This window comes from Protomyctophum bolini (genome assembly GCF_963924005.1).
Source record: "Protomyctophum bolini genome assembly, chromosome: 13".
Lineage (NCBI taxonomy): Eukaryota > Metazoa > Chordata > Actinopteri > Myctophiformes > Myctophidae > Protomyctophum > Protomyctophum bolini.
Genome location: NC_137874.1, coordinates 19,499,200 through 19,526,821, shown reverse-complemented (window position 1 = coordinate 19,526,821; position 27,622 = coordinate 19,499,200). Strand labels below are relative to the sequence as shown.

At 42.9% G+C, this 27,622-nt stretch overlaps 1 protein-coding gene across 1 annotated transcript; it reads right to left on the bottom strand.

Annotated features, from left to right (window-relative positions):
• Positions 1 to 1,108: 1,108 nt before the first annotated feature.
• On the bottom strand, positions 1,109 to 27,280 carry mybbp1a (MYB binding protein (P160) 1a). Its single transcript, XM_080780268.1, has 27 exons — positions 26,967 to 27,280; positions 22,702 to 22,797; positions 22,404 to 22,487; positions 22,223 to 22,297; positions 21,986 to 22,093; positions 21,166 to 21,356; positions 19,163 to 19,357; positions 18,303 to 18,420; positions 16,954 to 17,255; positions 15,743 to 15,850; positions 15,517 to 15,642; positions 14,548 to 14,754; positions 13,629 to 13,737; positions 13,186 to 13,270; positions 12,183 to 12,340; positions 11,195 to 11,302; positions 10,525 to 10,674; positions 9,805 to 9,984; positions 8,746 to 8,903; positions 8,345 to 8,479; positions 8,020 to 8,101; positions 7,361 to 7,492; positions 6,936 to 7,004; positions 5,557 to 5,670; positions 3,702 to 3,806; positions 2,943 to 3,067; positions 1,109 to 2,771 (listed from the first exon to the last, which is right to left on the bottom strand). Exons 1-27 carry the CDS (start codon positions 27,153 to 27,155, stop codon positions 2,333 to 2,335), a joined length of 3,948 nt encoding a protein of 1,315 aa, XP_080636394.1. The 5' UTR covers positions 27,156 to 27,280; the 3' UTR covers positions 1,109 to 2,332.
• Between the last annotated feature and the right edge of the window lie 342 nt (positions 27,281 to 27,622).

Genomic DNA, 27,622 nt, shown 5'->3' with positions numbered 1-27,622 from the left:
GATGAGCCGAGAGCCACATATACAACCCTAAGCATGGCTGCTGCTCCTCCCCTGTCCCCTACACACACACACACACACACACACACACACACACACACACACACACACACACACACACACACACCCCCTTCACTGAAACATAAACAGACGTAAACATAGTTTTCATATTAGACACATTATCGCATATAGGGTTGTGTAATTACTGTGAGAGGTTGCAGCGGCACGCTGCTGTGTTGATACATGGAGACATATTGGGGATGCATGAAGTTAACATCACTTCATCTAGAATAGTGGTTCTCAACCTGTGGGTTGGGACCCACAGAGAGGGTCCCCACATGATTATATTTCCCTCCTATGTCCAACTTTGAGGGTTTGTGTAAACACAAACTTCGTCCTAACACAAACATTAAATGCCATTGTTGACAATGAATGGCCAGCTTTGAGTGTTTGTGTAAACGCAAACATTGAAGACGCAAATTCTGATTGGCCGGAATGAGATGACGATGATACATCATTGTGCATCATCCCTCACTTCACACGGGTGTGATTATTATTTCCCCAAATTGTCGACTATAATTGACTTGTGAGGCGGTGTGAGCTATAGGCTATTTTCACATTTGTCGGTGTTGAGTCAAACTAAATGCAATGCCTCAACTCCCACAATTCCAAGTGCTTGACTCAGGGTGGGGGGGGGTCACCAGTTCAAATGTGATTTTAGCATTCACATTCACAGCCTGAAAAGGTTCAGAACCAACCACTGATCTAGAGTAGACTACATACAGTACACTGTGGTAATACTATGTACTCTCTTTATGGCATACATCCTATAGTATAATGTACAGTAATTGAACTATTTTGGGTATGTCAGGTGAGAAGTTTCAACAACTAAAATAGCAAATCTGTGTTGCAATGCATTGAGCTTGTACATTCCATTTTATATTTTCCTCCACTATGGGATAAATTTAATTTTCCCTTTTGTAGTGTTTGTAATTGTTGGTGCCATGTATTAGTGTGATTTTTTATGCTGTTGAGTAATTGAAAAGGACTTTTGTTATCCTTTTAGCCTTAAAGTCTTACTATAATATATAATAAAGTATTCAATCAACCATATTGGAAAGTCAGAAAGCTTTATGGTGGAGTAAGAAACGGGAGCACATCGTACATCAGACCAAGGTATAAAACCAGAGTAATGTTTATTCCTCTGAAACCACAAATATTGGTTGCTGCCAAGAAGTGTACACTTTATCCTTCCTGGACAGGAAGGCGCCACCTACACATCAGTCCAACCGTCTAAATGGATAATAGGGTTTGAGCCACAGAAAATTATACCAGCAGGATGTCCAAAGATTCAAGCAAAGGCAGTCCAGAAAGCTGCACACTAGTTCATTCCGCCTCCACAACCCGGTTTAAAAACAACACAGGCGCCGGATTCACAGAGGCAAGTGGTTTACAGTAAATGTAAATAATAACCTAACCACACAATAAAAAATAAAGACAAGGAAACAATTGGCATCGAGAGTTAAGGGGCTTGGAAATACATGGAATAATCTTTCCTTATTGTCACTGTCGGGCAGAAACCCATGTTCAGAATCCTTTCAGGAAATTAAAAAATTATAAAAAGAAAGATAAGCGTTCCAATGGATGCAATGTAGTTAGGCCTATTTAGTGTACATTATGGTTGCTCTTGTCAAAAATAGTGGAGGGAAAAAGCTCTACCATACCTAACCCTTCTCCCTCTTCTAGCCTAACATTAAGCCTTTCCTCATTTGCATTTTATTTTGACTTTTGTATTTCCAGCGTGCTAATATCATCCATCTGTTGTATGGTACCATCTGGCTCTGCCTGAACAGCTCCAACCTCCACCATACTCTCCCCTTCTTTATCCTAGGGCCTAGGCTCTTCTTGCCTAACCTCAAGCCTTTCCTCACTTGGAAATTCTTTTGACTTTTGTACTTCTACTTAGATCGGCCAATGTCACTATATTTGCTATGAAGTAGGTCATTTATACGGAGCCCTGGTGTGGCCATGGTGAGAAAAATAATTTATCTCGACCGCTCAAGATAATATCTCGACCGGTCAAGGTAATATATCGACCCAATATCTCGACCGGTTGAGATCATTTTTCTCACCACGGCCTATCCAGTTCGAGATAATATCTCGACCAGACAATATAATATCTCGACCAGTCCAGATAAGTTTTTTTCTCACAATGGACACTCCAGGGCTCCGTACATTTAAGACAAAATAAAACAAAATAAAAATAAAAACGATACAAGGTTTCAGCCCAACAGCAACGATATTGAAAGTTCTAAACAGTAGCAGCCTGTCCAGTTTACTCATGCCCTCCCACAGGTTTCTTGTGCTTCTTCTTGGCTGGTTTGCCTGTGGGTGTGGGTGGTGTCTTGGCCTGTGTGCTGCCCTGCTGTGACTTGGCCTTCTGGGCTGGTTTGCCTGTGGGTGTGGGTGGTGTCTTGGCCTGTGTGCTGACCTGCTGTGACTTGGCCTTCTTGGCTGGGCTGGGCTGGGAAAGTGCCTGTCCGTCCCCTGGCCGCTTCTTTTTGTTTTTCTTTCTCGCCTGTCCTTGCTGGTCTCCCTCTGGTCCGTCCTTGGGGAAGGAGACATTTTGTGCACCTTCTGTGACCTTCACCTTCTTCTTACGATTCTTCCGCTTTTTAGTTTCGGGCAAGAAACCTTTCTTCTTCTTCCCGTCGTCCTCTTGGCCTGCTTCCTCTGTTCCCTCCGTCTTCTTTGTCCTTGCCATTTTAGGCTTACTGTCAAAACATGGCAACACAACTTGTAAATTCTCAATATTTTTCACACTTCAAATTAAAAACATTGAAGATTTTGAGTGCATGCTTAGTTACTAACAATACTTAAGTGTCAGTAATGTCTAGGTAATAGAGCTGTCTGGCAAAGCTGGTCAGCACATGGTGAAAACTCACATGGCTCCAAAATGTGTCATGATGGCCCAGTACGTGTCTGCCAGGCGACCACTTTTATTGAAATCGGGGGCTTTAGTCAAGGGCTGTAGTGCCTTCTTCAGAGGCTCCAAGTCCACTGATAACTTCTGTACAGGCCATGAGAAAAGAACATTGACTCTAAACAAGACAGCAGCCACAGTAACACCATATCCATCATACCTTGTGGAAAGGAACGGCAACTTTCGATTCCGAGATGTTTCATTACAAACCTTGGATCACAAACACGGATATATTGTTGCTGTTGGGAGGAAAACACCTAACTCCATTTTGTTTTGCATAAATCAGTGCTATTGAACACCCTTACGTCTGTGTTGTTTCGAAAATATTGAACCAATGAAACGTAGTAAAAAGCACTTGGGACAAAACCTCTTAATTCCATTGGATCCTCAAACTGTCTGCTAAAACAGCTAACTCCACCACCTCTCCCCTTCTAATGGAAGTAATTGACAATATATAAAGTCACAACACCAACTTTGATGAGGCAGTATTGCTGTGTTTTTAAAATATAAGGTTTTCTTAATTTCCTGAAAAATGAACATTTTGGAGTTAAGTGGTTTCTTACCGACCGTCGCGACCGAGATATCAGGGTTACAATATATGTATTATTATGTCACAAATATATGTATTGTTCTTGTACACTACTGAAGCAGACTTCATGAGGCTGACTGCGTTGCAATGAAAAGGAACTTAACATAAACACTGCATGAAACTTGAAATTACCTCTTGGTGGATGCGTTTTATCAGGAATTTACAGAGCTCCAGGGATTTCTCCATCTTTTCTCGCTCCACCTTGCTCTGAACACTCTGCTCCACCTTTTCAAAACTCTGAGAAGTGGGTACACCATTTAACAATTTTCATCAATGGTGGCTGGATGGGAACCCAAGGTTCCTAGTTCCATCCCGGGCTTCCCCAGTTATTGTCGAGGTGTCCTTGAGAAAGATGTTGAACACCCATTTGTGTGTGTGAATGTAATGCAAAAGCTACTGTATGTAAAGTGCTTTGGATAAAGGCACTATATAAATGCACCATTTACCATATACCAAATAATTATGTTTATTGTAATGTTAAGCTTAATTTATACTCACTTGTTAAGAAAGCAACAGTGTTGCTTTCTTAACAAAACGAATACATCTACAAGCTATCCACACACCTTACATTGCTGATGCATGCTGAGGCTATGACGGCTTCTTTTTAGGAGCCGATGCAGTCTATGTAATAGAGTACAATTGCAGACTTTTTGTCTTTAACAAATGATAATCCTCCAGATCAACGTTCTTTGCTTCAATGTTGACATCTACCCGATGCCTGTTGTAACTTCGATCCATAGGCTTGCGTTGTAAATCGAACATTCACATAATATTCAAAAATGTATTGCCAAAACCAATTTGCAGTTGAAAGATATTTTTTGATGAACGTGAACATGCATTGCAAGCGTTAACAAGATTAACTAGAAAAAGTGCGCTTCTGGGCACAGGTCTCCACCAGGAGGATATAGGAGTGTGTGTGATGTTTGGCAAAATGTTTAGGAGTAATAAAAACATGTTTTTGTGTGGGTTTTTTTTTCCAACAATTCAAAGGAAATGCGGAGCCAGATCACTCATAGCATCTCTGAGGATAGAATTCTGGATGAGCAGGACATGTGCAGCATTTTGTACAAAACGGGCCACTCCTGAAAACTTTGGAAGGCAGGGAAAATGTTTTTCCATGGCCTCTAGGGAGTCTGCATACATAAGTTGTATACAGATCGATGCAGTTATAAGTAAAAACAGGAATTGCCCTGTTATAGCGCCACCGTGAAGCTGATTTGGAACAAAATGAGTGGCATGTCGTCCGCGGCCTAGTGGAAATGGGCGTGTATAATTTCACGGAAATTGCACGTTTGCGATTTGTGGCATTTTGTTCGAAACAGACCAATCAACGGACCAATCATGCTTTGGAAGCCAATCTTAGCCAATCAGGATGGAAAATGGTGCAGATCCGTGTTGATCACATGACTATGGAGATAGTGTATACCGAATTGTGTGATGTATGGATAAAATGTGTACGAATTAATCTACAGAAATGTGTTTTACCTAAATCGGCCTCATGGTGGCGCTATAACAGGCCGTTGAGGAATATTTGGGGCAGAGGTTCGTTGTTAGCATCCAGGGAGTGTGTGTGCAAAGTTTGGCATGGATCGGGCCAACGGTGCCCGAGATTAGCTGGTAACGGACGGAAGGTTGGAAGGACGGACACACGCACACACTCACACACACGGACGGAGTGCAAAACATAATCTCTCCCCAGGCCTTCGGCCTGGTGGAGACAAAGAGTGTCTTCTTGCAACTTTAACTTTACTGAAGTCGCATCCTCCCCTCCCTCTCCTTAGGTGTGTATCAAATCATGAAGCATCCGTAGGTCTAGCAAAATAATATCACTTATGTTCATAAGATATAAGATGGAGCAATCGTAATAATAATAATAGTAATTTACATTAAAAATGAATACAATTCTATTTAAATAGAGGGACTCACAGACTCACTACAGTTCATAATATTTCTAAAGATAATGATTCCATAACTTGTAATAACCTACCTGGGCCAGCTGGCCTGTAGTCTTACAATAGAGCTCAGTCCACGGAGCCCCTGCTAACAGCAGCTGCACCTCTCTGCTCTGCATCGAGCGCAGCACCAACACACATGCCTGGCCCTGGTGTGTACACACACGCACACATGCACACGCACACACACACACACACACACACACACAGACATTTAGCATACTCTTATCCAGAGCGACTTTGTGTACAAGTGCGAGATCAGAGTAAATAGACCATATTCACATGGTGGCATTTTGCATTGAAGAAGTCATCATATTACTTTCATCATCATCATACTATAATTCTGACAATGTCTGTCCGTCCATTCTCTGTCTGTCTGCCTGCCTGCCTGTGACCGCTGTAGCTCCTCACCGCCTGCACCAATCACTCCCACTTTTCACACAGGCATTGCCCACAATAATAATGGAGGTCTTAACGAAACCCTTTTTCCAATTTAACAAATTATAAATTAATAATGAATTTATTATTGAATTAAAAATGCGAATGCCACAAGGGCCGGGGGGGGGGGGTATCTCACAACGGGTAAGGGCTAGTAGATATAAAAACCTAGATGTCTCATTGGCCGCTGCAGTTCATTGGAGCGACCTGTATCGCACAGGAGGGCGGAAGTGCGCCAAGGTACGCTGCCACTCAAGTGACTACTGGCCAATCACAGCGCGTCTTTTCTGTAACTTATCAGTTAGATTCAAAGGAGCTTTATTGGCATGAGAAAACAAATGTTTACATTGCCTCCGATTGGCCTACCGAACAGCTTCCGTATGCGTCACAGAAGCTTGTATTGCCCTCCCTCGAGATACAGACGCCCACCGTGAAAAGAACCTAATGGCAAGATGGCCAGCGTGTGAATATGGCATGAACCCAAGTCATTGTTGACACAAAATTATAGTGTCAACTCAAACTGGCTGTACTAGTGTATTCAATTCAAGTAGGGTTCAATAGCCTAGAGAGGATTTATAAAATTGCACTGTGATAAATTATGATTAATACTGGAATACTTTGAGATGTAATAGAACCATATACAATATACATCGATGTGATATCTTAAAAGATGGATGACACTATAAAATGCTATTAATGATTGACTGTAAAATTTGAAAATTAAAAAAAAAAAAGAAAATCACACCCGTGTGAAGTGAGGGGAGCTCTTATCATCATACATAATCTCATTCCGGCCAATCACAATTAGCGACCTTATTTTTGTCTTCAATGTTTACACACTTTTGTCTTCAATGTTTACACACTTTTGTCTTCAATGTTGGGCAAAGCTGGGCAAAAATGACCAATATGTCAATATGACCTTATGCGATTATTTGCTCAAGGATTTCTATATTGGAAGTATTATGCCATTTCTTACCTGTTGGTGTTCTCTGACTCCTGATGTAATGTTTTCCACTGCTGTGTCCAACAGTTTGATAAAAAGATCCTGGAATAAATCAAATAAAAATGTTCACAATCAACTTCACACAAGATATGCTAATGCATTTGCCAGACATTACACAAAGCTTGTTTCTCTAGTCGGTTACCACTGAAGTTATTTAGATCAAAGGTAGCGTTCTGAAAGGAGATTAAACGTCATAATTGTAGAAGTGTAATCCAGTCTGACAGTGTGCCACGGGTTCGACTCCCGATCTCGACGGCCTTTACTGCATGTCTCTCCCCCACATCTCTCTCCCCATTTCCTGTCAGCCTACTGTCTGTCCCTCCATAAAAAATATATATAAAATAAAGGCGAAAGCCAAAAATAAATAAATAAAAACAAAAAGTCATAATTGTACTTACAGGGAATTTATTCAGGATGTCGACGAACATCTGTGCAGTTAATGGACATTTCCTCTTTGTCATAAAGGCGCACAGGGCGTCTTTAAAGATGCCTACAACCCGGTCCACATCCAAGCTCCCCGTGGAGAGCAACTAGACATAGAACAGAGTGATTAGTTACACGCTAGGGAACCATTTCCTTCCAACGCTTTGGGGCTCAGAGTAGACTGTGACATTTATGGAATTCTTATTATGGCGGTGAAAAAGCAGCAAACCCAATCGGTTAACCACATGAACCATAGCATGCCTATTCAGTTGGTATATCTAACAAAATACACGCACCCTTCTGTGAATGTGATAATAAGCAAAGATTTGTCTACAAAAATAGATCTACAACCCAAGCTAGAAGCCTCTGCTGCCCTGGCGTGGGTCACACTTTAAGCACTTGTTCTTATTCCAAATTCCTTTAATCTACACACTACATATGCACAATAACTCCCTGACACTTTTAATTCCTTTAATCTACACACTATATGCACAATAACTCCCTGACACTTTTTCTGACAACATCCAATCCGCTACGTGCAATCTCCATTCGGACGGGCGGCAAAATGGGCCTATTATCAAACCTTGGGATAAAATGGAGGAAATCTTTAGAAAAGGCATAAAGTGAGACGTACATCCTCAGCAGGTGTGTCTGATGTCTTCTCCTTTTTGGTCTCGGATGCACTTCTCAGTACTTTGACAAGGTACAGAGATGCACTGCAGCAAAACAAAGACAGCATTGTCAGCTCAAAACCAGTGACAGCATAAAGACTTGATTAGCATAAAAATCCAATGTTACAAAGTAACGGATGAGATGCCTCAATCTCATTTAAGATTGCAGGCCTGTGCAGATTGTTCCATGTCTGGATGTGCCCCTTCCCACAAATTGTGCTTCCAAGTACTCTTGATGAATACAGCGTGTCTCTATTTATTCTAGTCATGTGATAAAAAAGGTCCAACCTGAAGAAGTAGTAGGAGACTGAGGAGTCTGCCTGCTTCTTGGCTTTGTTCATCAGTTTCTCTATCAGGTCATGGAGCTCCCCTGCTCGGTCTCCAACTGTCTTACAGTAAGACTTAGACCTGCATAGCTGGTTCCTAGGGAGTGCACACACACACACACACACACACACACACACACACACACACACAACAATAGCGCCATGACTATCATTGTGTTCCTGTTTCCTGTGTCTACCAATTGATTCTGATGGCAAACAGCGTCTATTTTATAGAATTTAACCCATTAAGACCTTGATATATACTCGAACTTGATATACATTTGTCTGGAAACAATCCTGAAATAATAAATAAACGACAGCATTTCAGAAACAATGCAAAGACGTTTTGGGGGCGGAGCTTACTTGAAGATGTCTGCAGCCTTGCGTAGGAAATCCTGCTCCTGCTGGTCACTGTCAGAGCTCATGCCCCTCTCGATGATGGTGAGGAGGGGCTCCACCATGTCCAGGACCAGAGGGCTGCGGTCCTGCTTGTCCAGAAACACCTCCAAGAGATCCAACACCTACAACAAGTCAGGTCAACAACAGTGAGCGGCCTCATGAGGAGTTAAGAGAAGAAAAGTTTGCAAGAATTCTTTGAGTAAACAAGACAGCTTTAAGTTTAAAGGGGAACACCACCACCTTTTTGGACTGCTGCTGCTCTGTTCACAATCGCGACAGCTACGTTCACAACTTCTGTACAGTACGTCACTGTTTAAAGACCAGAACGCAGTTTGAGCTCGTTTTCACTGGTGCTTTTCTTTTTTTAAATACTGTCAGAGCGCTTCAAGGCTATGGACAAACCTTTTCCCTAGTTCTGAGGGAGGATGGGGTCCTCCAGCTCATGGAAGATAGGTAGCTCAGTCGGTAGAGCTCTCGCCTTTGGACCACAAGTTCATGGGTTTGATCCCGAGCACCATCAACTCAGCGTATGAGTAGCGTGGCTTGGGTGTGGAAAGATACTGGGGTTTCAAGTACTGGGAGCTGATGGTAGGTGTGACGCTCAGCAATCCACCTCCCAGGGTCTAACGCATTGTGGCGGGGACAGACTCCTGCCTGTTACCGGCCGATACTGACAATAAGCCACTGCCGACCTGCTTCTTCTTCTCTTTTTTTTATCGGTTCACCATTAGCCGTTGGTGTTTATCGGTTACCAATGTCTTAACGGATAACGGTTAGCCATCCCTAGTGCGCCAAGTTGTGCACTAGGCGTGGTGCTGCACTTCAGCAATCAATCTCCCAGGGGTCTATCTAGCGCATTGTAATAGACTACTGTATTTTTCATAACTCTATAAAGCAATTATAAAAGTATTAGCACACATACCAGCCCTTTAAACCCCTTATGTTCTCCCAGTTTGACTATTATGAAATAGGGAACTGGGACACTAGGTTTCATGTGATTAAGCATAAACGTGTATTTTCTACCTTGATCTTGAAGTCTCGGACCAGCATCTTATCTTTGTGCAGTCGTTTCTTCTCATCCTTCTTGGCCTCCGTCTTTTTCTTCTGCTCAGAGAAGAGCATCGCAAGGCTCTTATCCAGCTTCATCATGGATTCATCATCCATCTCCTCGTCGTCATCATCACTGCCATCTTCCTCTATAGGCTACGTGTGGGAGGTAGTGTGACTGATGTTATAACATACTCACTTCATACACCTAATAAAACACATTTCTGCTTAAAGGAGACAATTAAAGCCTTTAAGCCAGGGGGTCATGTTGGCTTGTGGTGGACATTTGTCAAAATTACATTTTTGCCACAGACATACAAATGAGATATGATAATATTACCAGAAACACAAAGACATAGCCCTGAATGGCCCCGAATGACCATAAAGGGTCTGTTGGTGTACAAATGGAGTCCCACTATAATTACTATTATTATACATCATTAGTGGACTCATAATATGCCATAGTGTCATAGTAATTCTCTGTCATACTATTATTCTGAAGAAAACCTAGAGACTTGACATTCAGTAATTGGCTATTATGATCAAAATAAGAACATTATCATCGTGTGCAAAACAGAAAATCTAAAGCTTGCCACGGCCGAGGCCAAGTCTTTTACCACAGACACATTTGTCCGTGTAGGGACATATTAACAACCCCTGCTCTAAAAGAAAATACAGCATCCACTAGAAACCCACCATGGTATTCTGCTGATGGAAGACCTTCATCACCTCCAGGCGGAAGTTTGGATCTACGTCGCCTTGCTCCTGATCCTCCATTAGCTCATTATCATCTTCATCATCATCTTCATCATCGTCATCATCATCAGACTCCCCAGACTCTTCCTCCTGGAATTAGCCAGTGCAATGTATTAAAAGGTGGTACACGAGCAATATATATTTCTTTAAGATAAGTGTTCGATATTCTGATGTTTCTGTGTTTGTTCAATAACACAGGTCTCCCAGTCTCTCAAGCTGGCTGTGCACACATTTTGTTTTTTTAAACGGGGACAATAAACATCTCATCTTATCTAATCGCTAAGAAAATAATCGATAGCTGCAGTCCTAGTAGAGATGAGTTTGATGAACAAACACATTTTAAATGTCCTTGGCACAATGTGTACAGTACAGTTGTACACATTGTGTACAATAAACCCCCAACGGTTTACTGTACATATATATTTTTGCCATTAGTGTTTATTGCTAATAGATGATGTCTAGGATATAGCATTACATAATATGTCTTTGAATGTCTATGAATTGAATACACAGACCTCAACGGAAACTATTCGTTTGCAACTTTGCATTTCTGTCTCATAAAGTATCATACAAAGTCAGCGTTATGTCCATTCCAAACAAGACTACACACCTCCATGTCCTCGTCTTCATCGAACTCCTGTGGCTTTTTACTGGCGGTCTTCATGTCGTCTGTAACCACCACAGCACTGTCGTCCGCGTCTTTATCTGGGTCCAGGACCTACACAACAACACAACCACCACAGCTGTTTATCTGGGTCCAGGACCTACACAACAACACAACCACCACAGCTGTTTATATGGGTCCAGGACCAACACAACAACACAACCACAGCTGAGCTTTGGAGCAGCCATTCCCACACTGTGTGGAAGGTTAGAATATTGCAAGTGGGCCCCCAAATAATTGTCAAAACAGTAGTGTTTCACATACATACATACATACTATATGTGTATAATGTCATGGTAATTTTTGTCTTTAAAATGTTGTTTTCATTGTGATACAGATAAATATTCTCTGAAATTGCAGGCGGCCCAACCACTAGACCACTTAACACAGCAGGCTTTTTAAGTGGTCTGTTGGTGGGTGGTCCACACTTTGGAGATGCTCTCAACACAAGTAGGCCCTGATCCAGAGGCTGCTTTTAGAGGACCGTGAGCACAATGGTAACAACCCCCACACTGCAACAGCCATGTTTTAACCCATTTAGGACTGACGTTAAATTAAAAAAAAAAATCACACCTGTGTGAACTGAGTGGTGCAACTCCCCTCTCCCCCCCCCCCCGCCCCTCGCTCTCATTCTCTCTCTCTCTCTCTCTCATTAGCAGGCAACAGTGCAGCACTATATCTCTCTCTCTGTTTCTGGCACAACAGCGCCCCTACTGGTACTCATACTGGTGCTCATAGGTTAACACGGACATAGTCACATAGGTTAACACGGACATAGTCACATAGGTGAACACGGACATTGCTGTTCCTTGGAGTGGTTGCACCACTCAAAAACGTTCGCTCTGAAAGAATATATATTCAAAGATTTGTGCCGCATAGCAGACCTACAAGCTCGTAGGGTGGCGCGCTACATTAAGACTGAGCAGCCACTTACGTCCAGGATGGCAGTGAGCGCCCTGGCAGTGACGTGGGGACAGATGGAAGAGAAGACCGTCTTGCAGACCTGTCGTATGTGGCGGCTGGGCTGGGACAGGAGGGACAGCAGGATATCCACCACCACCTCCACCCAGTGGGGTTCATCCTCATCTTTTGCTGTAGGGGGAGAGTAAACCCGATTTATACTTCATTCATTCCCTCTCACGGCACACTCACCCTTACACGGGACCCACATGAAACCCGGCGTCCTGATTCCAGGGGCGAGCATTTGGTGAAAATAGGAGATGTAGTGAGCTTGTAGATTGGCTATTTTTGGACTGTGACACACCATCGTACGACAGGCTAAATGAATCGGCAACTTAAATTTGAAATGGTGACAGCCCTAGTCGGGGGGCGACCCAGGGACCTTCTGACTCCCAGATGGCCTCTCTACCCATTCAGCTATGGCTTCTCCGTTTCATTAAACGTTGAGTTCTGTTATCATTGGGATTCTGTCTTCCAGTTTTGTCAGCTTGTTTGGTTTTCCTCTGTCGCCGTTGCTTGCTTTCAGGTGACAGATGTTTTTACAAGCCCCATGGGAGTTTTTAACTTCGCCTGCATGAATTATACTTTTATTATATTGTACAGCTTATGTTTATCCTACAATAAACCACACAATAACTACATTAAAAACAGAGGTAGCTATATACATTCCCCAATTACATTATGTATTATATGTATTATGTTTATAATTATGCTATCATAGTTTTGTTGAATATAGAACAAATGAAGCATCCATTATATAAACACGTACTGTAAGCATTAGGTTTTTACCTCAACATATTTTTGTTTCTTGATCTACTTTAACCTTAACAAAGACATGATTTAAGTAAGTAGAACAGATTTTCAAGCTAACATTGCACCCCGTTGTTAAGTTGAAATCCTGTTCTTTTCAGCAATGCATTAGGATAGATATTAAGATATTAGGATAGCATCGATACAAACAGGAACAGCAACATTACCTGGTTTCTTTTTCTTCTTGGACTCTTGGGCATCCTTCATGCAGTTCTGGAGGTCCTGCATTATGTCCACCAGCTCCTCTGGGGCCTTAACAGCCACACACACACACACACACACACACACACACACACACACACACACACACACACACAGTTTTATTGAGGATTTATGGAAGCCTATTTTACTGGCCAACATATTTAAAAATGTTTTCATTGCAGTTTTAGTGGCTCCAGCTAGGGTTTAAGCAATGTGCACAGCTGCGTGCGCGCGCAGCCGCGCACACATGCACTACACTGAAAAGAAGCACTTGGAACGAGTCCCAGTCAACAAGGTCTGTAAAATGTAGATAGAATTGAATCTCTAATGTGTTTCTCTCCAGGGCTATGGAGGTCCGGTGTGTTATTTTTCTGTGGCAGGCACAGTAATAAAGAAATGCTAGTGATACCTTAAAGAGATGGATGCCAACCAACAGGAACAGCTGCTGGAAAGCATTGGTTTCTGGTGCATTGGTTTTCTTGGCTTTCTTCATCAGAGCGGTCACTGACTCCAGCATGCTGAAACAGCGGACAGGAAACAAACTGAGAGGTTAGGGCTGGGCAATTAACTGAAAATATTACCAAAACCGGATATTTAGAACCAATAATGGATTTAATCTAGCTCATGTAGGTTAATCAATTCATCGACCAGCCGTTTTGTGAAATGACTAAATCCATTAGTCGGTCTGATTAACCACATAAACCTGTGTTTAGTGTGTTATACATCATTGCATTGCTTACAAAATAGCAGATCTACAAGATCATAATGTGTATTGATGCAATGTGACATACTGTGCGCTTGTAGATTTTCTAGTTTATATTGATACTATATTTTTGCTTTTTTGTAATTGTTCATTAAAAGGTTATTGATTTAAAGTCAAATCACCCAGCCTTATGACAGGTATCAAACTGTCTATGGAATGGATTGCTGCATGATTGCGGTCCTATCCCTAAATGGGACTGAAAAAGATAATGAACACTATAAGCTAATTTGATGTACAGTATAAGAGTGGGCACAATGTCAAGTGATCTTAATGGTAAATGTTTCTTAATGCTGGATAGCTTGTTCCATTTCTCTTCAACTGCAATTGGAGAGAGTTCACTTCCTTAGCCAGCATCATTTCAATACGGTTACTTTTTAAGACTTATTTTTGCCATTTTTACTCTTTATTTCAGCATAGAGAGACAGGCAACCAAGTGCCGAGAGAGAGAGAGCGATAGACATGCGAGACCAGACAGGATTTGAACCTGGGTCATTGTGCTCTACATGAGCATATGTTCTCTGGCTGAGCCACCAGGCACCCCATTGTCTATTGTTTTTCCTCTTACCCGTCCCAGGCTTGTCTTTGCTCAGGGCTGAAGGGCTGAGCACTCTGGACATATTTTGGCTGGTTGAGCAGGACCTGGGCATACTGCACCAGGCAGTAGACCCACAGTGTTCCGTCAGCCGTCACGCCCTGGACGCGCTTCTGGTTGAGGGCTGCAACCTCGGTGGAGTCCCCCAGCACTGGCAGGTGATGCATGTGCTGTAGCAGCCTGGAGTAGAGGGTGGGACAGTTGGAAAGCCATTAGGCATGTGATGCATGTGCTGTTAGGCATGCTGCAGTAGAAAAGTGGTTCTCAAATTTCTTCATGTCAATTGGATCCCCAAATTGATAGGGATTTGGCTGCGAAGCCTCAGACTTTTTTTGTGCATTGTACATTTTTATTTTAGCCTCATTTCTATCTTTTCATCCCAACTTATTTTTCTTATTCTTTTCATTTCACTAAACTACTATCTTGTGTATATTGCACTTATTGCAGTGCTATTGTTGCAGTCTTGCTGCACCAACATTTCGCTACTTACGAGTGAGTGACAACCCTCATGATACCTCTTAAATCTTAATGCTCTGTTATATTCCTTGTACCCGTCCCTGGTTTAGTATTTTGTCCCGTCTTAGATGTAGTCTGAAGCAATATACTTGTATAAGGCTTATTTATGTATGTTTGTTTGTCCTGTTGAAAATCACTAAAAAGAAAATGACATGGGTAGAAAGGCCTATCCAGATTGGAGTCCCGTTTTATGCAGTCTGAACGACAAAAAGAACTATATGGTTTTTCACAAATCAGATTTGAATCACTCCTTAGCCTTGTTCTTGTTCAGACTAAATACAACCATATCTGACTCCAATCTGGCTAGGAAATCAAAATTGGGCTGCCAGTCCGAACAGGGTCAAAGTAGTTTCAGAAGTGTTGAAAACAACAAGGCAAATAATTATTTACAAATATGTAACCAAAAATTAGTTAAAGAGCTCTTACCCAAAGAAGGAACTGACTATAATGGCTCTAGTCCTGTCATCCAGTGGCATAGAGAGCTTTCCTTCGGTCTCTGGGATGTCTGGAGTGGCCTTCTTGGCAGTGAAGAATGCATGGAAGAACACAAACCTGGAACCACAACAACACCACGTCACTGTCATTTCTTTGGGGCGAAGGAAAACAAGTGCTTGACAGAAGTTCACAGAACTAAACAAGAAGTGGGTCTGACCTCGCCACGTCCATCACCAGGCCCTCTTCTCTCTTCACCTGCTGGTTCTCAATGGAAGTGAGCCGAGCAACGATCCACTTCCTCAGACGAAACACGCAACCCTCTTTCCTGAGAGAAGAGAGAACGAGCAACAGTCAGAAGATGAGATAAACCTTTACTGGGTAAGAGCACAGTGATAACCAACCCATGGGTCAGTGTTTTGCCAAATAACTGGCAAAACTCTAAGATTGTAATATAACATTAATATTAAATTAAACAATAAAAACAATGAATGAACGAGGTTGGTTCCATTGATCCAAGGTGAAACAATTGATTGATTGACCATCCACATAAACATAACAATGCCCACCCATCTGCGAAAGCGAACGCTTTAAAAAAGTGAGAAGTGGCCTGGGCCGTGGCTCAGCGGCATGCATTAGGGCATATCAGCCCGCTGCGACAAGCGCTAAAACGGTTTTGTTGCATCTCAGATCATTGCCGTGGTTTGGGCTTAAACGGCTGCGCAGCATGATTGCGGAGTGATCGGTGTGCAAATTAAGTCGAGCGCTGAGTGAGGGAGGAGCGGGCTGGGGGGGGGAATCCAGACGAGCGAATGTGTAGCGTGACAAAAGCCGCCTGGAGCGAAGAGCGTTTTCTCTGGTACAGTTATCCTTCTGTAGTGTAGTTCTGTAGTGTGTACATCCTAACTTACTAAGTGTGCCAGAGAGTCAGTCACTAATGATCCAAAACAACAGAAACTCATTTCCAATTCAAAACTATTTTAAGAAACTGCACAGGAAAAATGTTTTCGCACTCTCAGAACTGTTAAGGGTCCATCTGGGCCCTTAAAGCTCTTTTTTTTACACACTCAGAGATTTGACTGTGCAGCGGCACCATATGGCAAGCAACATCAAACACCATATGTGCAAAGGTACAACCTTATGTCTACAGGCAAGGCAGTGCCAGGTATTATTAACTGCCACTAACTAAATACAGACATTTGCATATGAAATTCAAATAAACTCTTAAGTATTAGACCTTTAACCCATTAAGACCCATTCTACAAATGTCTTCTAAAATCAGTATATCTGCTATTGTTGAATAGCCAATGCTAAAAGCTAAAACGAGACAGAAGCTCAAAGTTATTCAACTTTTGTGCCATGTATGGCACAAAAGAAAAATAAGATAGGGGTATTTGGTCTATTTGTTTGAGAACCACTGACTGACACTACCTGTCCTTCTGTTGTCCTTCTGCCTGCGGGTTGTCCATCTGCCTGCGGGTGCTGAAGTCCAGGCACATCTCCAGCTGGGGGTTGAGGAACATGGCCTTCAGCCAGTCCACGTAGCGCTGCAGCACCGCGGGCCGGAGGTGCTGCGCCACCCGCCATGCCGACGGCACCACCGGGTAGCCCTCGTTGGTGAGGGTGGAGAAGCCCACCATCACCGCCAGCTGCCTGTCGGGGTCCTCGCAGCCTCGAAGGAAATCTGCCACGTAGGTCTCCATCTCTGGAGCCAGCTTGACGCGTTTGGGTTTCTGGGGGGGGGGGGGGGGGGCAATGGGAGAATCAGATATAACTAGAAAAAGTGCCCCAGTGCCTGGTGGGCACAGGTCTCCACCAGGCCAGGTCAGGTTGTGGCCTCCTGGTGGCGCTATGATGGCAATTGGATGATGTGAAGCATTTTGTTCCAAAAAAGTGTTTTTCAAAAATCCACCTGTTGGTGGTGCTATAACAGACCAATGTGGAAAGGGTGGGATATATTCCTCAGCCTAGTAGGAGAGTCTGTGAAAGATTTCACGTAAATTGCACGCCGTGTTCATGATTTGATGCTTTTTGTTTCAAAAGGGCCAATCCTGCAAACTTTGAAAGCCAATTAGGATGGAATATGAAATATCGGACAGATCCATCTTGAACACATGACTATAGAGATAGTGTGTAACGATTTGCGGGATTTTTGGACAGAATCTGGAGGAGTAATATAAAAAATGTGTTTTTCAAAAGTCGGCCTCCTGGTGGCGCTACAACAGGCCGCTCTGGAAATCTTGGGGCAGTGGTTCATCGTTGGCATCCAGGGAGTGTGTGTGCAAAATTTGGCATCGACCGGGTTAGAGGTGCCGGAGATTAGCTGTGGATTAGTGTGGAGTTTGCATGTTCTCCCCTAGGGTAGGTACCTTCACAAAAAACATGCAGTAATCCTGGTCTCTAAACTACCTCCCCCTGGCCAGCCGGGGCGCCTGATGGAGGGGAAAGGAACTGGTTGGAATAATGTGTTCCTTCCACACGCTACGTCAGGTGAAAAACAGCAGCTTGGACTCCAAGCTGCCTCCAAAAAAGGAAGCATGAGGTCAGTGGGCTGCCCTCCCCAGGTTGGCAGAGGAAGTGTAGCGCCCAGGATTACATTAGATAATTGACACTGGGTGAAAAAATGTGTTGCAAAATCGTGGGATAAATCAACTGATAGTACAAAGAAATGACTGTCTGATAACTATAATAAACTACTCAAATTAAAACACTATCAATTCCTAAGCTTGCACATTTGAAGCACATTCTCCCCCCGCTAACATTGTTTTGTTTCCACAAACCTGAGCCGAGACCACGTGCTCCCCATAGCGCTTCATCACCTCCCCATTGAGGACATTTTTCAGCTGGGACAGAGACAGCAGGGGCAGGGCGGCTCCCAGCAGACGGAAGCTTAGGAACCTGGAGAAATGCAGGCAAACGAGCCTCGGTCAACATCCAGAGCGGCAGGGTCTTCAACAGGGGGGTACAGGACCTCTAGGGGGCCCTCAGTTACAACAGCCCAAATCTTTGTGTGATAGAAACTGTTTTTTTATGTTAACCCATATACATATCAATTTAGGGGTCCTTGACTTAACCCATATACATATCAATTTAGGGGTCCTTGACTTAAAAAGGCTTGAGAACCACTGATTTAGAAGGCCTTTGCGGAATTGGCCTCAGGCCTAAATTGGTTTAGAGCAGTGGTGCCCAAACCTTTTTGGCCGTGCACCCCCCCCCCCCCCGACCTAGCTGATGCACCCCCCAACGTTCAGTCTCATAGTATTTGGCCGAAAAAGATATATTTTTAAATATGATTATGGCAAATAATCACAGAATGTCAAATGAAACCAATGGGCGCTTGTGGGTACATTTGGCTTCATTTTATGCGTTAAAATAATGTTAAACATCTGCATTAATTCATTTTCAAGAAGTCCTCACAATTAGAGAATGTAAAAGAATTGTTGTTTTGATCAACATTTGTTATCGCTCCTATGGTACCAACATCAATACAGCATGGAATTGTGTACAAATTCGTATTACAACAAATTCATATTCTATGTCTTGGGTCTCAGAGGCTAAATCGAATCAGTGGCTGAAATGAATTATGGACCTTGTTATGAAAAAACCACTGGTTTAAAGCATTTCCTTCGTAACAACGTACTGCGTGGGTGACGACTGCTCCTCAAACTTGTTCTTGGGAGCGGTTGCGGGGAACATGCTCTCAACGATGGCTTTGGTCCAGAAGAGCTGAAAGGTGTCTTCCTTCAGGGACATCTTCAGCAGGTCCAGGGCCACGCCTGGAAGCTGTGGGTCATTCTTCACAGAGCGCGCTGCCATCTTCAGCACCTCTGTGAGCCTGCAGGAGAGGACACCACAGGGTGCAGGAGTTTAGGGATGCCAACACTTAATTGAGCCAATAGCTTTAATCCATTATTTTAAAAAAAAATGATCGAATAAAGTATGGATATTTAATAACATTAAATGGCTGATCTACAAGCTCACAACTCGGCTATTTTTGGTTCTTGACACTGCACGCAAACATTAACATTAAGCGGTGTGTGAGTGTATATTTTTGGTGTTGGGCAGAAACCTTTTTTTCTATAAATGAATGCCCTACTTTGTCATACTACACTAACTACAGTGCCACACAAAAATAGAAAAAATATATGATCTACAAGGCAAGCTCACAACATGTAGATCGCTTACTGTAAATATCTCTGGATTAATGCTAAATGCCTAAATTGTAAATTAGCTATTTTAGCTTTTACACATTTTTAAATAAATAACTAATGAAAAGTATAAACATGAGCTTAGTTGTGAGTAATTTATAACTACACTTGACTTGATCCATTAGAACACAGAATTTTTTCTTTCTTTTCCATTTTGTGAAAAGACAAAGACAGACCCAAGACAGAGCAGCTTACATGTAGTTAATACATTCTAAAAGAACTTCAACATGGCCACGGTCAATGGTCACATTTAGTTACAGTAGTGAATGAACATCGATATAAATTGGAACCTGTTACGTTTCGGTTTCAGGTTTCGGCTTGATGTAAATCTAATTTTATTTATTTATCCTGACAGAAGCATGTGATCAGAATCAGCATTTCAAGTCTTGGTTGAAGCTCACCGTTAGGGTACAGATCCCAGCATGCCCGGTTGGACAGCCGGCCCAGTAGAACACTGGGTCGGTTCCGAGGGCCGGGCAGCCAGACCGCCCTGATGTCAGAACGACACCAGGGGGGGCATCGGAGCCCGGGCTCAGCACAACTCAGAGAATGGATAAACTGTTGCATCATTTCACATTTTACTTTCTAGTTTTATTCATTTTCATTCAGTGTTAATTTGGTTGACTAAGACTAATAGACTAAAAGACTAAGGTTTATCAGAAGACCAAATAGGACTACGAGTAAGACTAAATCAAAATATTCTGAAAAGATTTACACCGTTTTCATTGCAGAAGTAACACTGTATTCACACTGATTTGAGATTTGTTTTTGTTCAATTCTATTGCCTTGTGCAAATATATACACTACAGACACACATATTGATACAATGTACATTATGCTAAGCCAGTCAGTCTGTCAGACCAAGTACAGATGGCCAGGGCCAAGTTATTTCCTCTTTACTTGTACTGTCCTGTACGTATCCTACATTTCACTCTCATTGCCTTTGCTGTTACATTTCCCCACACAGGGATAAATAAAGGTGGTGGTGGTAGATCTATACACACCAGTGTTGTTTAATTAACCTTCATACTTCTTCATTGTGTTTTTTTTTTCCTTCTTTTCAGATCATGTTGTTTCTATTAACCTCTCTACCTATCTACAGGTATACAATGTTTCTGCCAGACAGCGACCATCTGGCTATTATTCTCATAGATATAAAAGAAAAATAGATGCCTCATTGGCCGCTGCAGTTCGCCATGTGTGTCGGCGGGAAGGCGGAACAATTTACAAGTGCACCGGAAGCCATGCTACGCCACGCTGCCACTCAAGTGACTACAGGTCAATCACAGCGCATCTTTTCCGGGACTTCAGACCCAAACATATGCGCTGTGACACAAGCGGAAGCTTTTGTGAAGTACCAACACAGAAGCTTGCCCTCTGTTGAGAGAATCCACCCCAGAGCCGTCTACCTTTCTATGTCTATGATTATTCTCACTTGGGGATGTTGTCCTCAGTGACGATGGTGGACGTTCCCAGCAGCTTCTTGAGCTTCTTGGGTTTGAGGGACTGAGGGAAGCGCTCCATGGCCACCAGGAGGAGCTGCAGCTGCTCTGGTGTGCTGAAGGCTGAGGACAGGTCCGACTGCAGAGCCCCCAGTAGCACCTCATCAAACACCTCCTCTGGTGTCTGAGAGAGAGAGAGAGAGAGAGAGAGACACACACACACACACACACACACACACACACGCTTTAGGACCGATATAGAATTCTCTTACCACATTGAGATCTTTCCTTGACAGTTTGACACCACGGTCTAGCCTAGCAGTTAGACTTGGGGCTGAGCAATATGGGAGGCGGCCTTTTTTCCGGCAGCATTCTAGCCGACAGGGCAACGGTCCGCTCCGCAGCGGGAGGACATTCGCTGCGATGCGAAAAAGCGATGGTCCGACATGCGCTGCTCCCGTGCTTGCGGTTAGGGTTAGGTTAGGATTGAGGTTTCGGATCAATATGCTGTCGGAAAAAAGACCTGCACCCGAGCAATATATAACGATATTATATTGATATCATGATATGAGACCAGATATCGTTTTGAGCTTGATGTTCTGCAATTTTTTTAACATATTTTCTTTATATATAAATAAAATAAAATAAATGACCACAATTTGATATTGCTGTTGATTTATTTATTTTTGTCCATATTGCCCTACAGTCACTATTCTGTTAGTATGGTTTGTTTCAAAACAGTGGTTGCAACAGCAGCTCCATTTAAACACCAGACTGGACTCAGCAATCTAAGTGAAGATTTCATCAAATCACCTCAGACAAGATGTCCACCATGGTCTTTCCGGGCAAGTCCTTAAGATGTTCTCTGTACTGTGACAGACTCTGCAACAACTGGACACACCCCAACACAACCTGTGGCTCCTGAGAGAGAGAGACACACACACACACACACACACACACACACACACACACACACACACACACACACTATTACATACGGTAATCATTAGACCATGAATACCAATGATTAGAAACAGAGTGGCTTTTTACCTTGGGGAGACGTGTGGACTGTGACAGTGCAAGAACACCAAAGAAGTTCCCGAACGCAGCATTTCTGATTAGTTTCTGAAATCATAAAAAAGTCGTTACACTCAAGGTCAGACCCAAGTTATACAAAGATGTGGCAAAAGGCCCTTAAGACAAATAATTCGTGTTTTTTTTTTTTTTTTACCTTTTTCGCTAACTGTAAATTGTGTGTCTCTTTGATCCTATCAAAGACAGCCTGGAGAGATATATCCTCAGATGTGCTCAGCAGCTAAGGAAGCAAACAGAACATTTTGGTTTGAAGTTCAGACAAAGTTGTTGGTGATAAGAGGATTAAAGCCTGATTTATACTTGCCAAAAATTGCAGATCTATAAGCTCACTCAGTTGTGAGCTTATAGATGAGCTATTTTCGGCACACGACACCGTTGTAAGAGATCACATACATTAGGCATAAGATCTCATCAACAATGGAACATCAACTAACCTGTCCAAGAGCCAGACTGAAGCCAGGACGGGCGACCTCTCTGCTGTGTGCCAGACCATCCACCAACCTCTTCAAGGTGTAGTCCAGCTCATCTGACTGCAGGACACAGAAAAGAAACCCATTATTCATGTTGTTGTTGTTGTTTTTCCACCCAAGGTTATTATGTTGCCGTCAGTTTGTTCTCAGTGCAGTGGAGTCATTTAAAACAGTCAAGGCCAGTGATTCTCTGCTTTTTCATTTCAAGGATGCCCAGTATAACAGGCATTGGACCACAGACCCCCATTTGATGTAAAACACCTTGGATAAAGGCGCTATATAAAAGCACTATTTACCATTTTAACCTATGTTTTCTGAAAACCTTTCTGAAAAAATGTTTTTTTTTTTAATGTATAGCAACAACTAGAGATGTCCCGATACTGTATCGGTAAAGTATCGGATCGGCCCATATTTGGTCATATCGGAGTTTGCTTTTGCGTTGGTATCGGGAATGGAAAGGAAAGAAGTGTATTGGGACATCCCTAGCAACAACTAATGAGACACAGAGCTAGCTCTCGGATTGAAATGTATAACAATTTATAGGTTGCAACAGGTCTAAATGGGTTAATTGCGAACGCAGTGAGCACTTACTACAAGTAAGTAAGACGCGCAAACGTGGGAAGCGAACGCAGCTGAGACCCTGCAGATCACGTCTGTCTGTCTGTCTGTCTGTCTGTCTGTCTGTCCCGCTGTTACTGTATATGTGGACCTGGCCCCTTTTGTGCCCATATATGGCGCTGAGTGATTTGTGTTTGTTTGTGATTGATGCAACACACTCCATATTTGGACGTATAGCAGGACAGACACACAGACACACAGACAGACATGATCTGCTAGGTCTCATAGTAAGTGCTCACTGCATTCGCAATCACTGCATTCGCAATCACTGCATTCGCAATGAGACCTAGCAGATCATGTCTGTCTGTGTGTGTGTCTGTCTGTCTGTCTGTCCCGCTATCCAAATATGGAGTGTGTTGCATCAGCAATCACTCAGCTCCATATATGGGCACAAAAGGGGCCAGGTCCACTCAGCTCCATATATGGGCACAAAAGGGGCCAGGTCCACATATACAGTAACAGCGGGACAGACACACAGACAGACAGACAGACAGACAGACAGACATGATCTGCAGGGTCTCAGCTGCGTTCGCTTCCCGCGTCTTACTGGTAAATACTGGTTTGCGCGTCTTACTGGTAAATACTTAATAAATTGATTGGCTCAGGAATGCAACAAAATATGTATTCAAGGCTTCACAGGGTGAGTACCGGTAATTGTTAGAAAACTAGAAAAAGTGCCCCTCAGGGCACAGGTTGTGGCCTCCTGGTGGCGCTATAATAGGCCAATGTGAAAAGGGTGCCATTGGTTCGTATGCCTTTGATGGCAATTGGATGATTTGAGTACCTGCAAAAAAGTTTTACAAAAGTTTGCCTCCTGGTGGCGCTACAACAAGCCGTTCTGGAGAATTTGGGGCAGAGGTTCATTCATTGTTGGCATCTAGGTAGTGTGCAAAGTTTGGCATGGATCGGGCCAACTGTGCCGGAGATTAGCTGGTAACAGACGGAAGGAACGGACAGACGCACTGCAAAACATACTCTCTCCCCATGACTTCGGCCTGGTGGAAACAATGACTACTTTTTGGGGTATTCCTTCCCCCATGTTGAGAACCACTGGTGTTGAGGGAGTTTATGGAAATAGAGGAGAGGACCCATTAGTAAATGAAAAGGGAAATGCAATTTAATTACAACACATCAGATGATGAAACAAATGGGATGCTGGTACTGTATAAAGACAGTGAGGCCATGCCCTTGTTCTTCACAGTTTTACAACAACACGTAATCAGATGATGAAATAAATCTGATCATAAATAAAGAGGATGTTGTTGTTCCTCTCACAGCTAATAGGACTTCGGGGGGTGAACAACAGTCATCCAGGCAAGGTGATGAACCGTCTGACACAAAGTGTCTATACTACGGGGGGTGAACAACAGTCATCCAGGCAAGGTGATGAACCGTCTGACACAAAGTGTCTATAGTACGGGGGGTGAACAACAGTCATCCAGGCACGGTGATGAACCGTCTGACACAAAGTGTCTATACTACGGGGGGTGAACAACAGTCATCCAGGCAAGGTGATGAACCGTCTGACACAAAGTGTCTATAGTACGGGGGGTGAACAACAGTCATCCAGGCACGGTGATGAACCGTCTGACACAAAGTGTCTATAGTACGGGGGGTGAACAACAGTCATCCAGGCAAGGTGATGAACCGTCTGACACAAAGTGTCTATACTAGTCTCTTTAGTTTATTACCGGTGCCGAACAGCTATTCATTTATAGTTTATACTTAATCCTATAACGGTAGATATTTTTGGAGAGAAAAATCAATGCTGACGCATTGAAACAACTACTTTGGGAAAAAGTTTAGAATAATTTTATATGAACTGACAACCTGCAACTAAAACAGATCTACAGCAAAGTAGTTGTCAAAATGGGGTAATATACTGTATAGTTAGTGCACGAATCTCACACGAACTCATGAAAATAGGTATTGTCTTTAGTTGCTGAACATTACTACTACAATCAAAATGTGGCAGCAGGGGCAAACTACATACTGTGGCTTTAAACAGACAACATCAAAGTGCTTGACTTAAACCTCTCTGCCTGCCTACCAATTCTGCACAATTCTTGCTCAAATTTAGAAATTGTCTTGAGATCTCATAGGTCTAGATCTAGATTGCAATCTTTTGTCGATAAATTGTGCAGCACTAGGTATAGACGCCCTGCCTCTCAGTACTCGTGTGTAAAAATGCACCATCACACTTTCAGATGCTATTTTTCTCCCAGTGTGAAGGAAGAATGATTAGGATGTTTATTGTGGTCTCTCGCCCTTGAAATATATAATCATTGGTTTCTGTTGTGTACAGTTGTCCTCAAAAGTCAAAACCACACCTCCAGTTGGAGAGTCTTTTTTGCAGAGCCTGGGAGTCGATGGTCGCTGAGGGGGCGCTTGTTTTACAGGTTAGAGTTAGGTTTAGGCCACCCTGGGCAAGACCTACGCTGAGAAGACTATCATCAGAAGTTGCGGGATTTTAGCAGAAGTATCGCCCAAGGAAATGACGTTGATGCTTTACAAATCAGTTTACATTCTCCGCGAATGAAACAAGTGTTGCGATTGGTCGGGAAAATATCGTATCCGGTATGACCGATGTTCCGGAGGATACATCCGCCGATAGCTTCACTGCCTTACGTTGTGACCAGGCTTTTCTTTTCACAGATAAGTAAGCCTGGGACCGAGGCTAGGTTTGGGCATAGTTTTAGACGTGTGGAAACAGTGACTAGCAGTAGCATATATATAGTATAGTGAAAGTAGTAGCCAAATCCATTTAAAACAATGCCTATTTGAGAACAGTAGATTTCACTCACAACACATTGCGAGCTAAGATCTGCTAATTTTTTTGTAAACATTCTGAAAAATCATGAAAGAAATGTGTAATACTAGCTCAGGGGGGGGGGGGGGGGGGGGTGGTCACAATAAACATTTCAGATGTCTACTGCCCAATACATTTAAGGGTCCTTGACCTGAGAAAGACTGGTCTTCAGTTTCAGTACCTTGTCACTGTTCTTGCCAAGCCTGTAACTCTGATGTAGGAGTGAACAAAATTAAACCAAATGAAATGGAACCAAATGGACCGTTGCAGTTACACTTATGTCACATGAACAGTTACGTTGATTAATTGAACATGGTGAACAAGTGTAATGCTTTATACTTATAGTATCGTTTTGTATTGAGTTGTGCTTGAAATGTACTGCAATTCTACAATCTGTTAATACATACTTCAATCAAGAATCAAACAAACAGGTCTGTAACTACTAACTTCTAGAGTGAGTGAGTGTGTGTGGAATTTATTAGATGTTATTATGGAACCAGTGTTCACAACTTCACTCTCAGAGTTATGCAGGACTTTGAGGTAACATAAAACGTTGTAAACTTGTACCAGTCCTGAACATACTGGGGCTATACCAGTCCTTGTCACTGTTCTTCAGATAGTTCAAAGGACCCTTACTTACACAGCTGTTTTTGATTGATTTGTTTGAATACTTTAACAGTTTCCAAAGATTAAGGTCTACTCTGAGAGTGAACAAAATGGAACCAAATGGACCCGCACTATCAGAGTTATGGGGACATTGTCTCCTTGAGAGGTTACCACGAAGAATAAACCAAAGTAGTACCTTGTCACTGTTCTTCAGGTAATCGATGAGGTCTTGTATCGCCTTCAGACGGACCTCCTGCTCGGGCTTGGCGATGTCCCAGAAGAAGTCTAGAAAGACTCGGTTCTGCTGCAGCACGCCTCGCGCGTCCGTCACTCTGGCACGAGCCTTCTCCGTCTCTGATGCGGTGATCTCCCCCATGCTGTCCATATGCTGCTTTAACAACACGTTAATAAAGAATACTAAAACACACCGATGGTGTTCACACAACACACATCTGCTCCATGCTATCTGGCTGCTGAGGAGGGAGAGAGAGAGCGTGGGAGAAAAACGTGCGTGACCCCCCAAAAGTGTTTCCTTCCGGGGTTAATTCTTCTTTGTGTGATGTGATCGTGATGGTTGACGGCTGTCACTGTACCCGATCGCACCCCCTAGCGCCTAATATGAATGTAAAATAATAATAATGATGTAGGAAACAAAAACTGAAGGGACCCATATGTATGACATATAACAATGAGTGTAAAATATAATGTGTCCGCGACCCCCGGGCCATTGTTTGGACGGGACTGTTAAGCTATTTTGTTATGGTTTTGAATTGTAATCTCAAATGTGATTTCAGAAGTAATTAATTAATTACTTCTATGTGCAGCTACAGTTAGACCCGGCCCCTTTGGAAC

Excerpts from the sequence above, each read along its gene's own strand:
- mybbp1a (XM_080780268.1), bottom strand. The coding sequence starts at position 27,155 with ATGGACAGCATGGGGGAGATCACCGCATCAGAGACGGAGAAGGCTCGT. Across the intron at positions 7,005-7,360 it reads ACATCCTGAATAAATTCCCT|GATCTTTTTATCAAACTGTT; the intron begins GTAAGTACAATT and ends GATTTATTCCAG. Across the intron at positions 3,068-3,701 it reads TAAAACGCATCCACCAAGAG|AAGTTATCAGTGGACTTGGA; the intron begins GTAATTTCAAGT and ends TGGCCTGTACAG.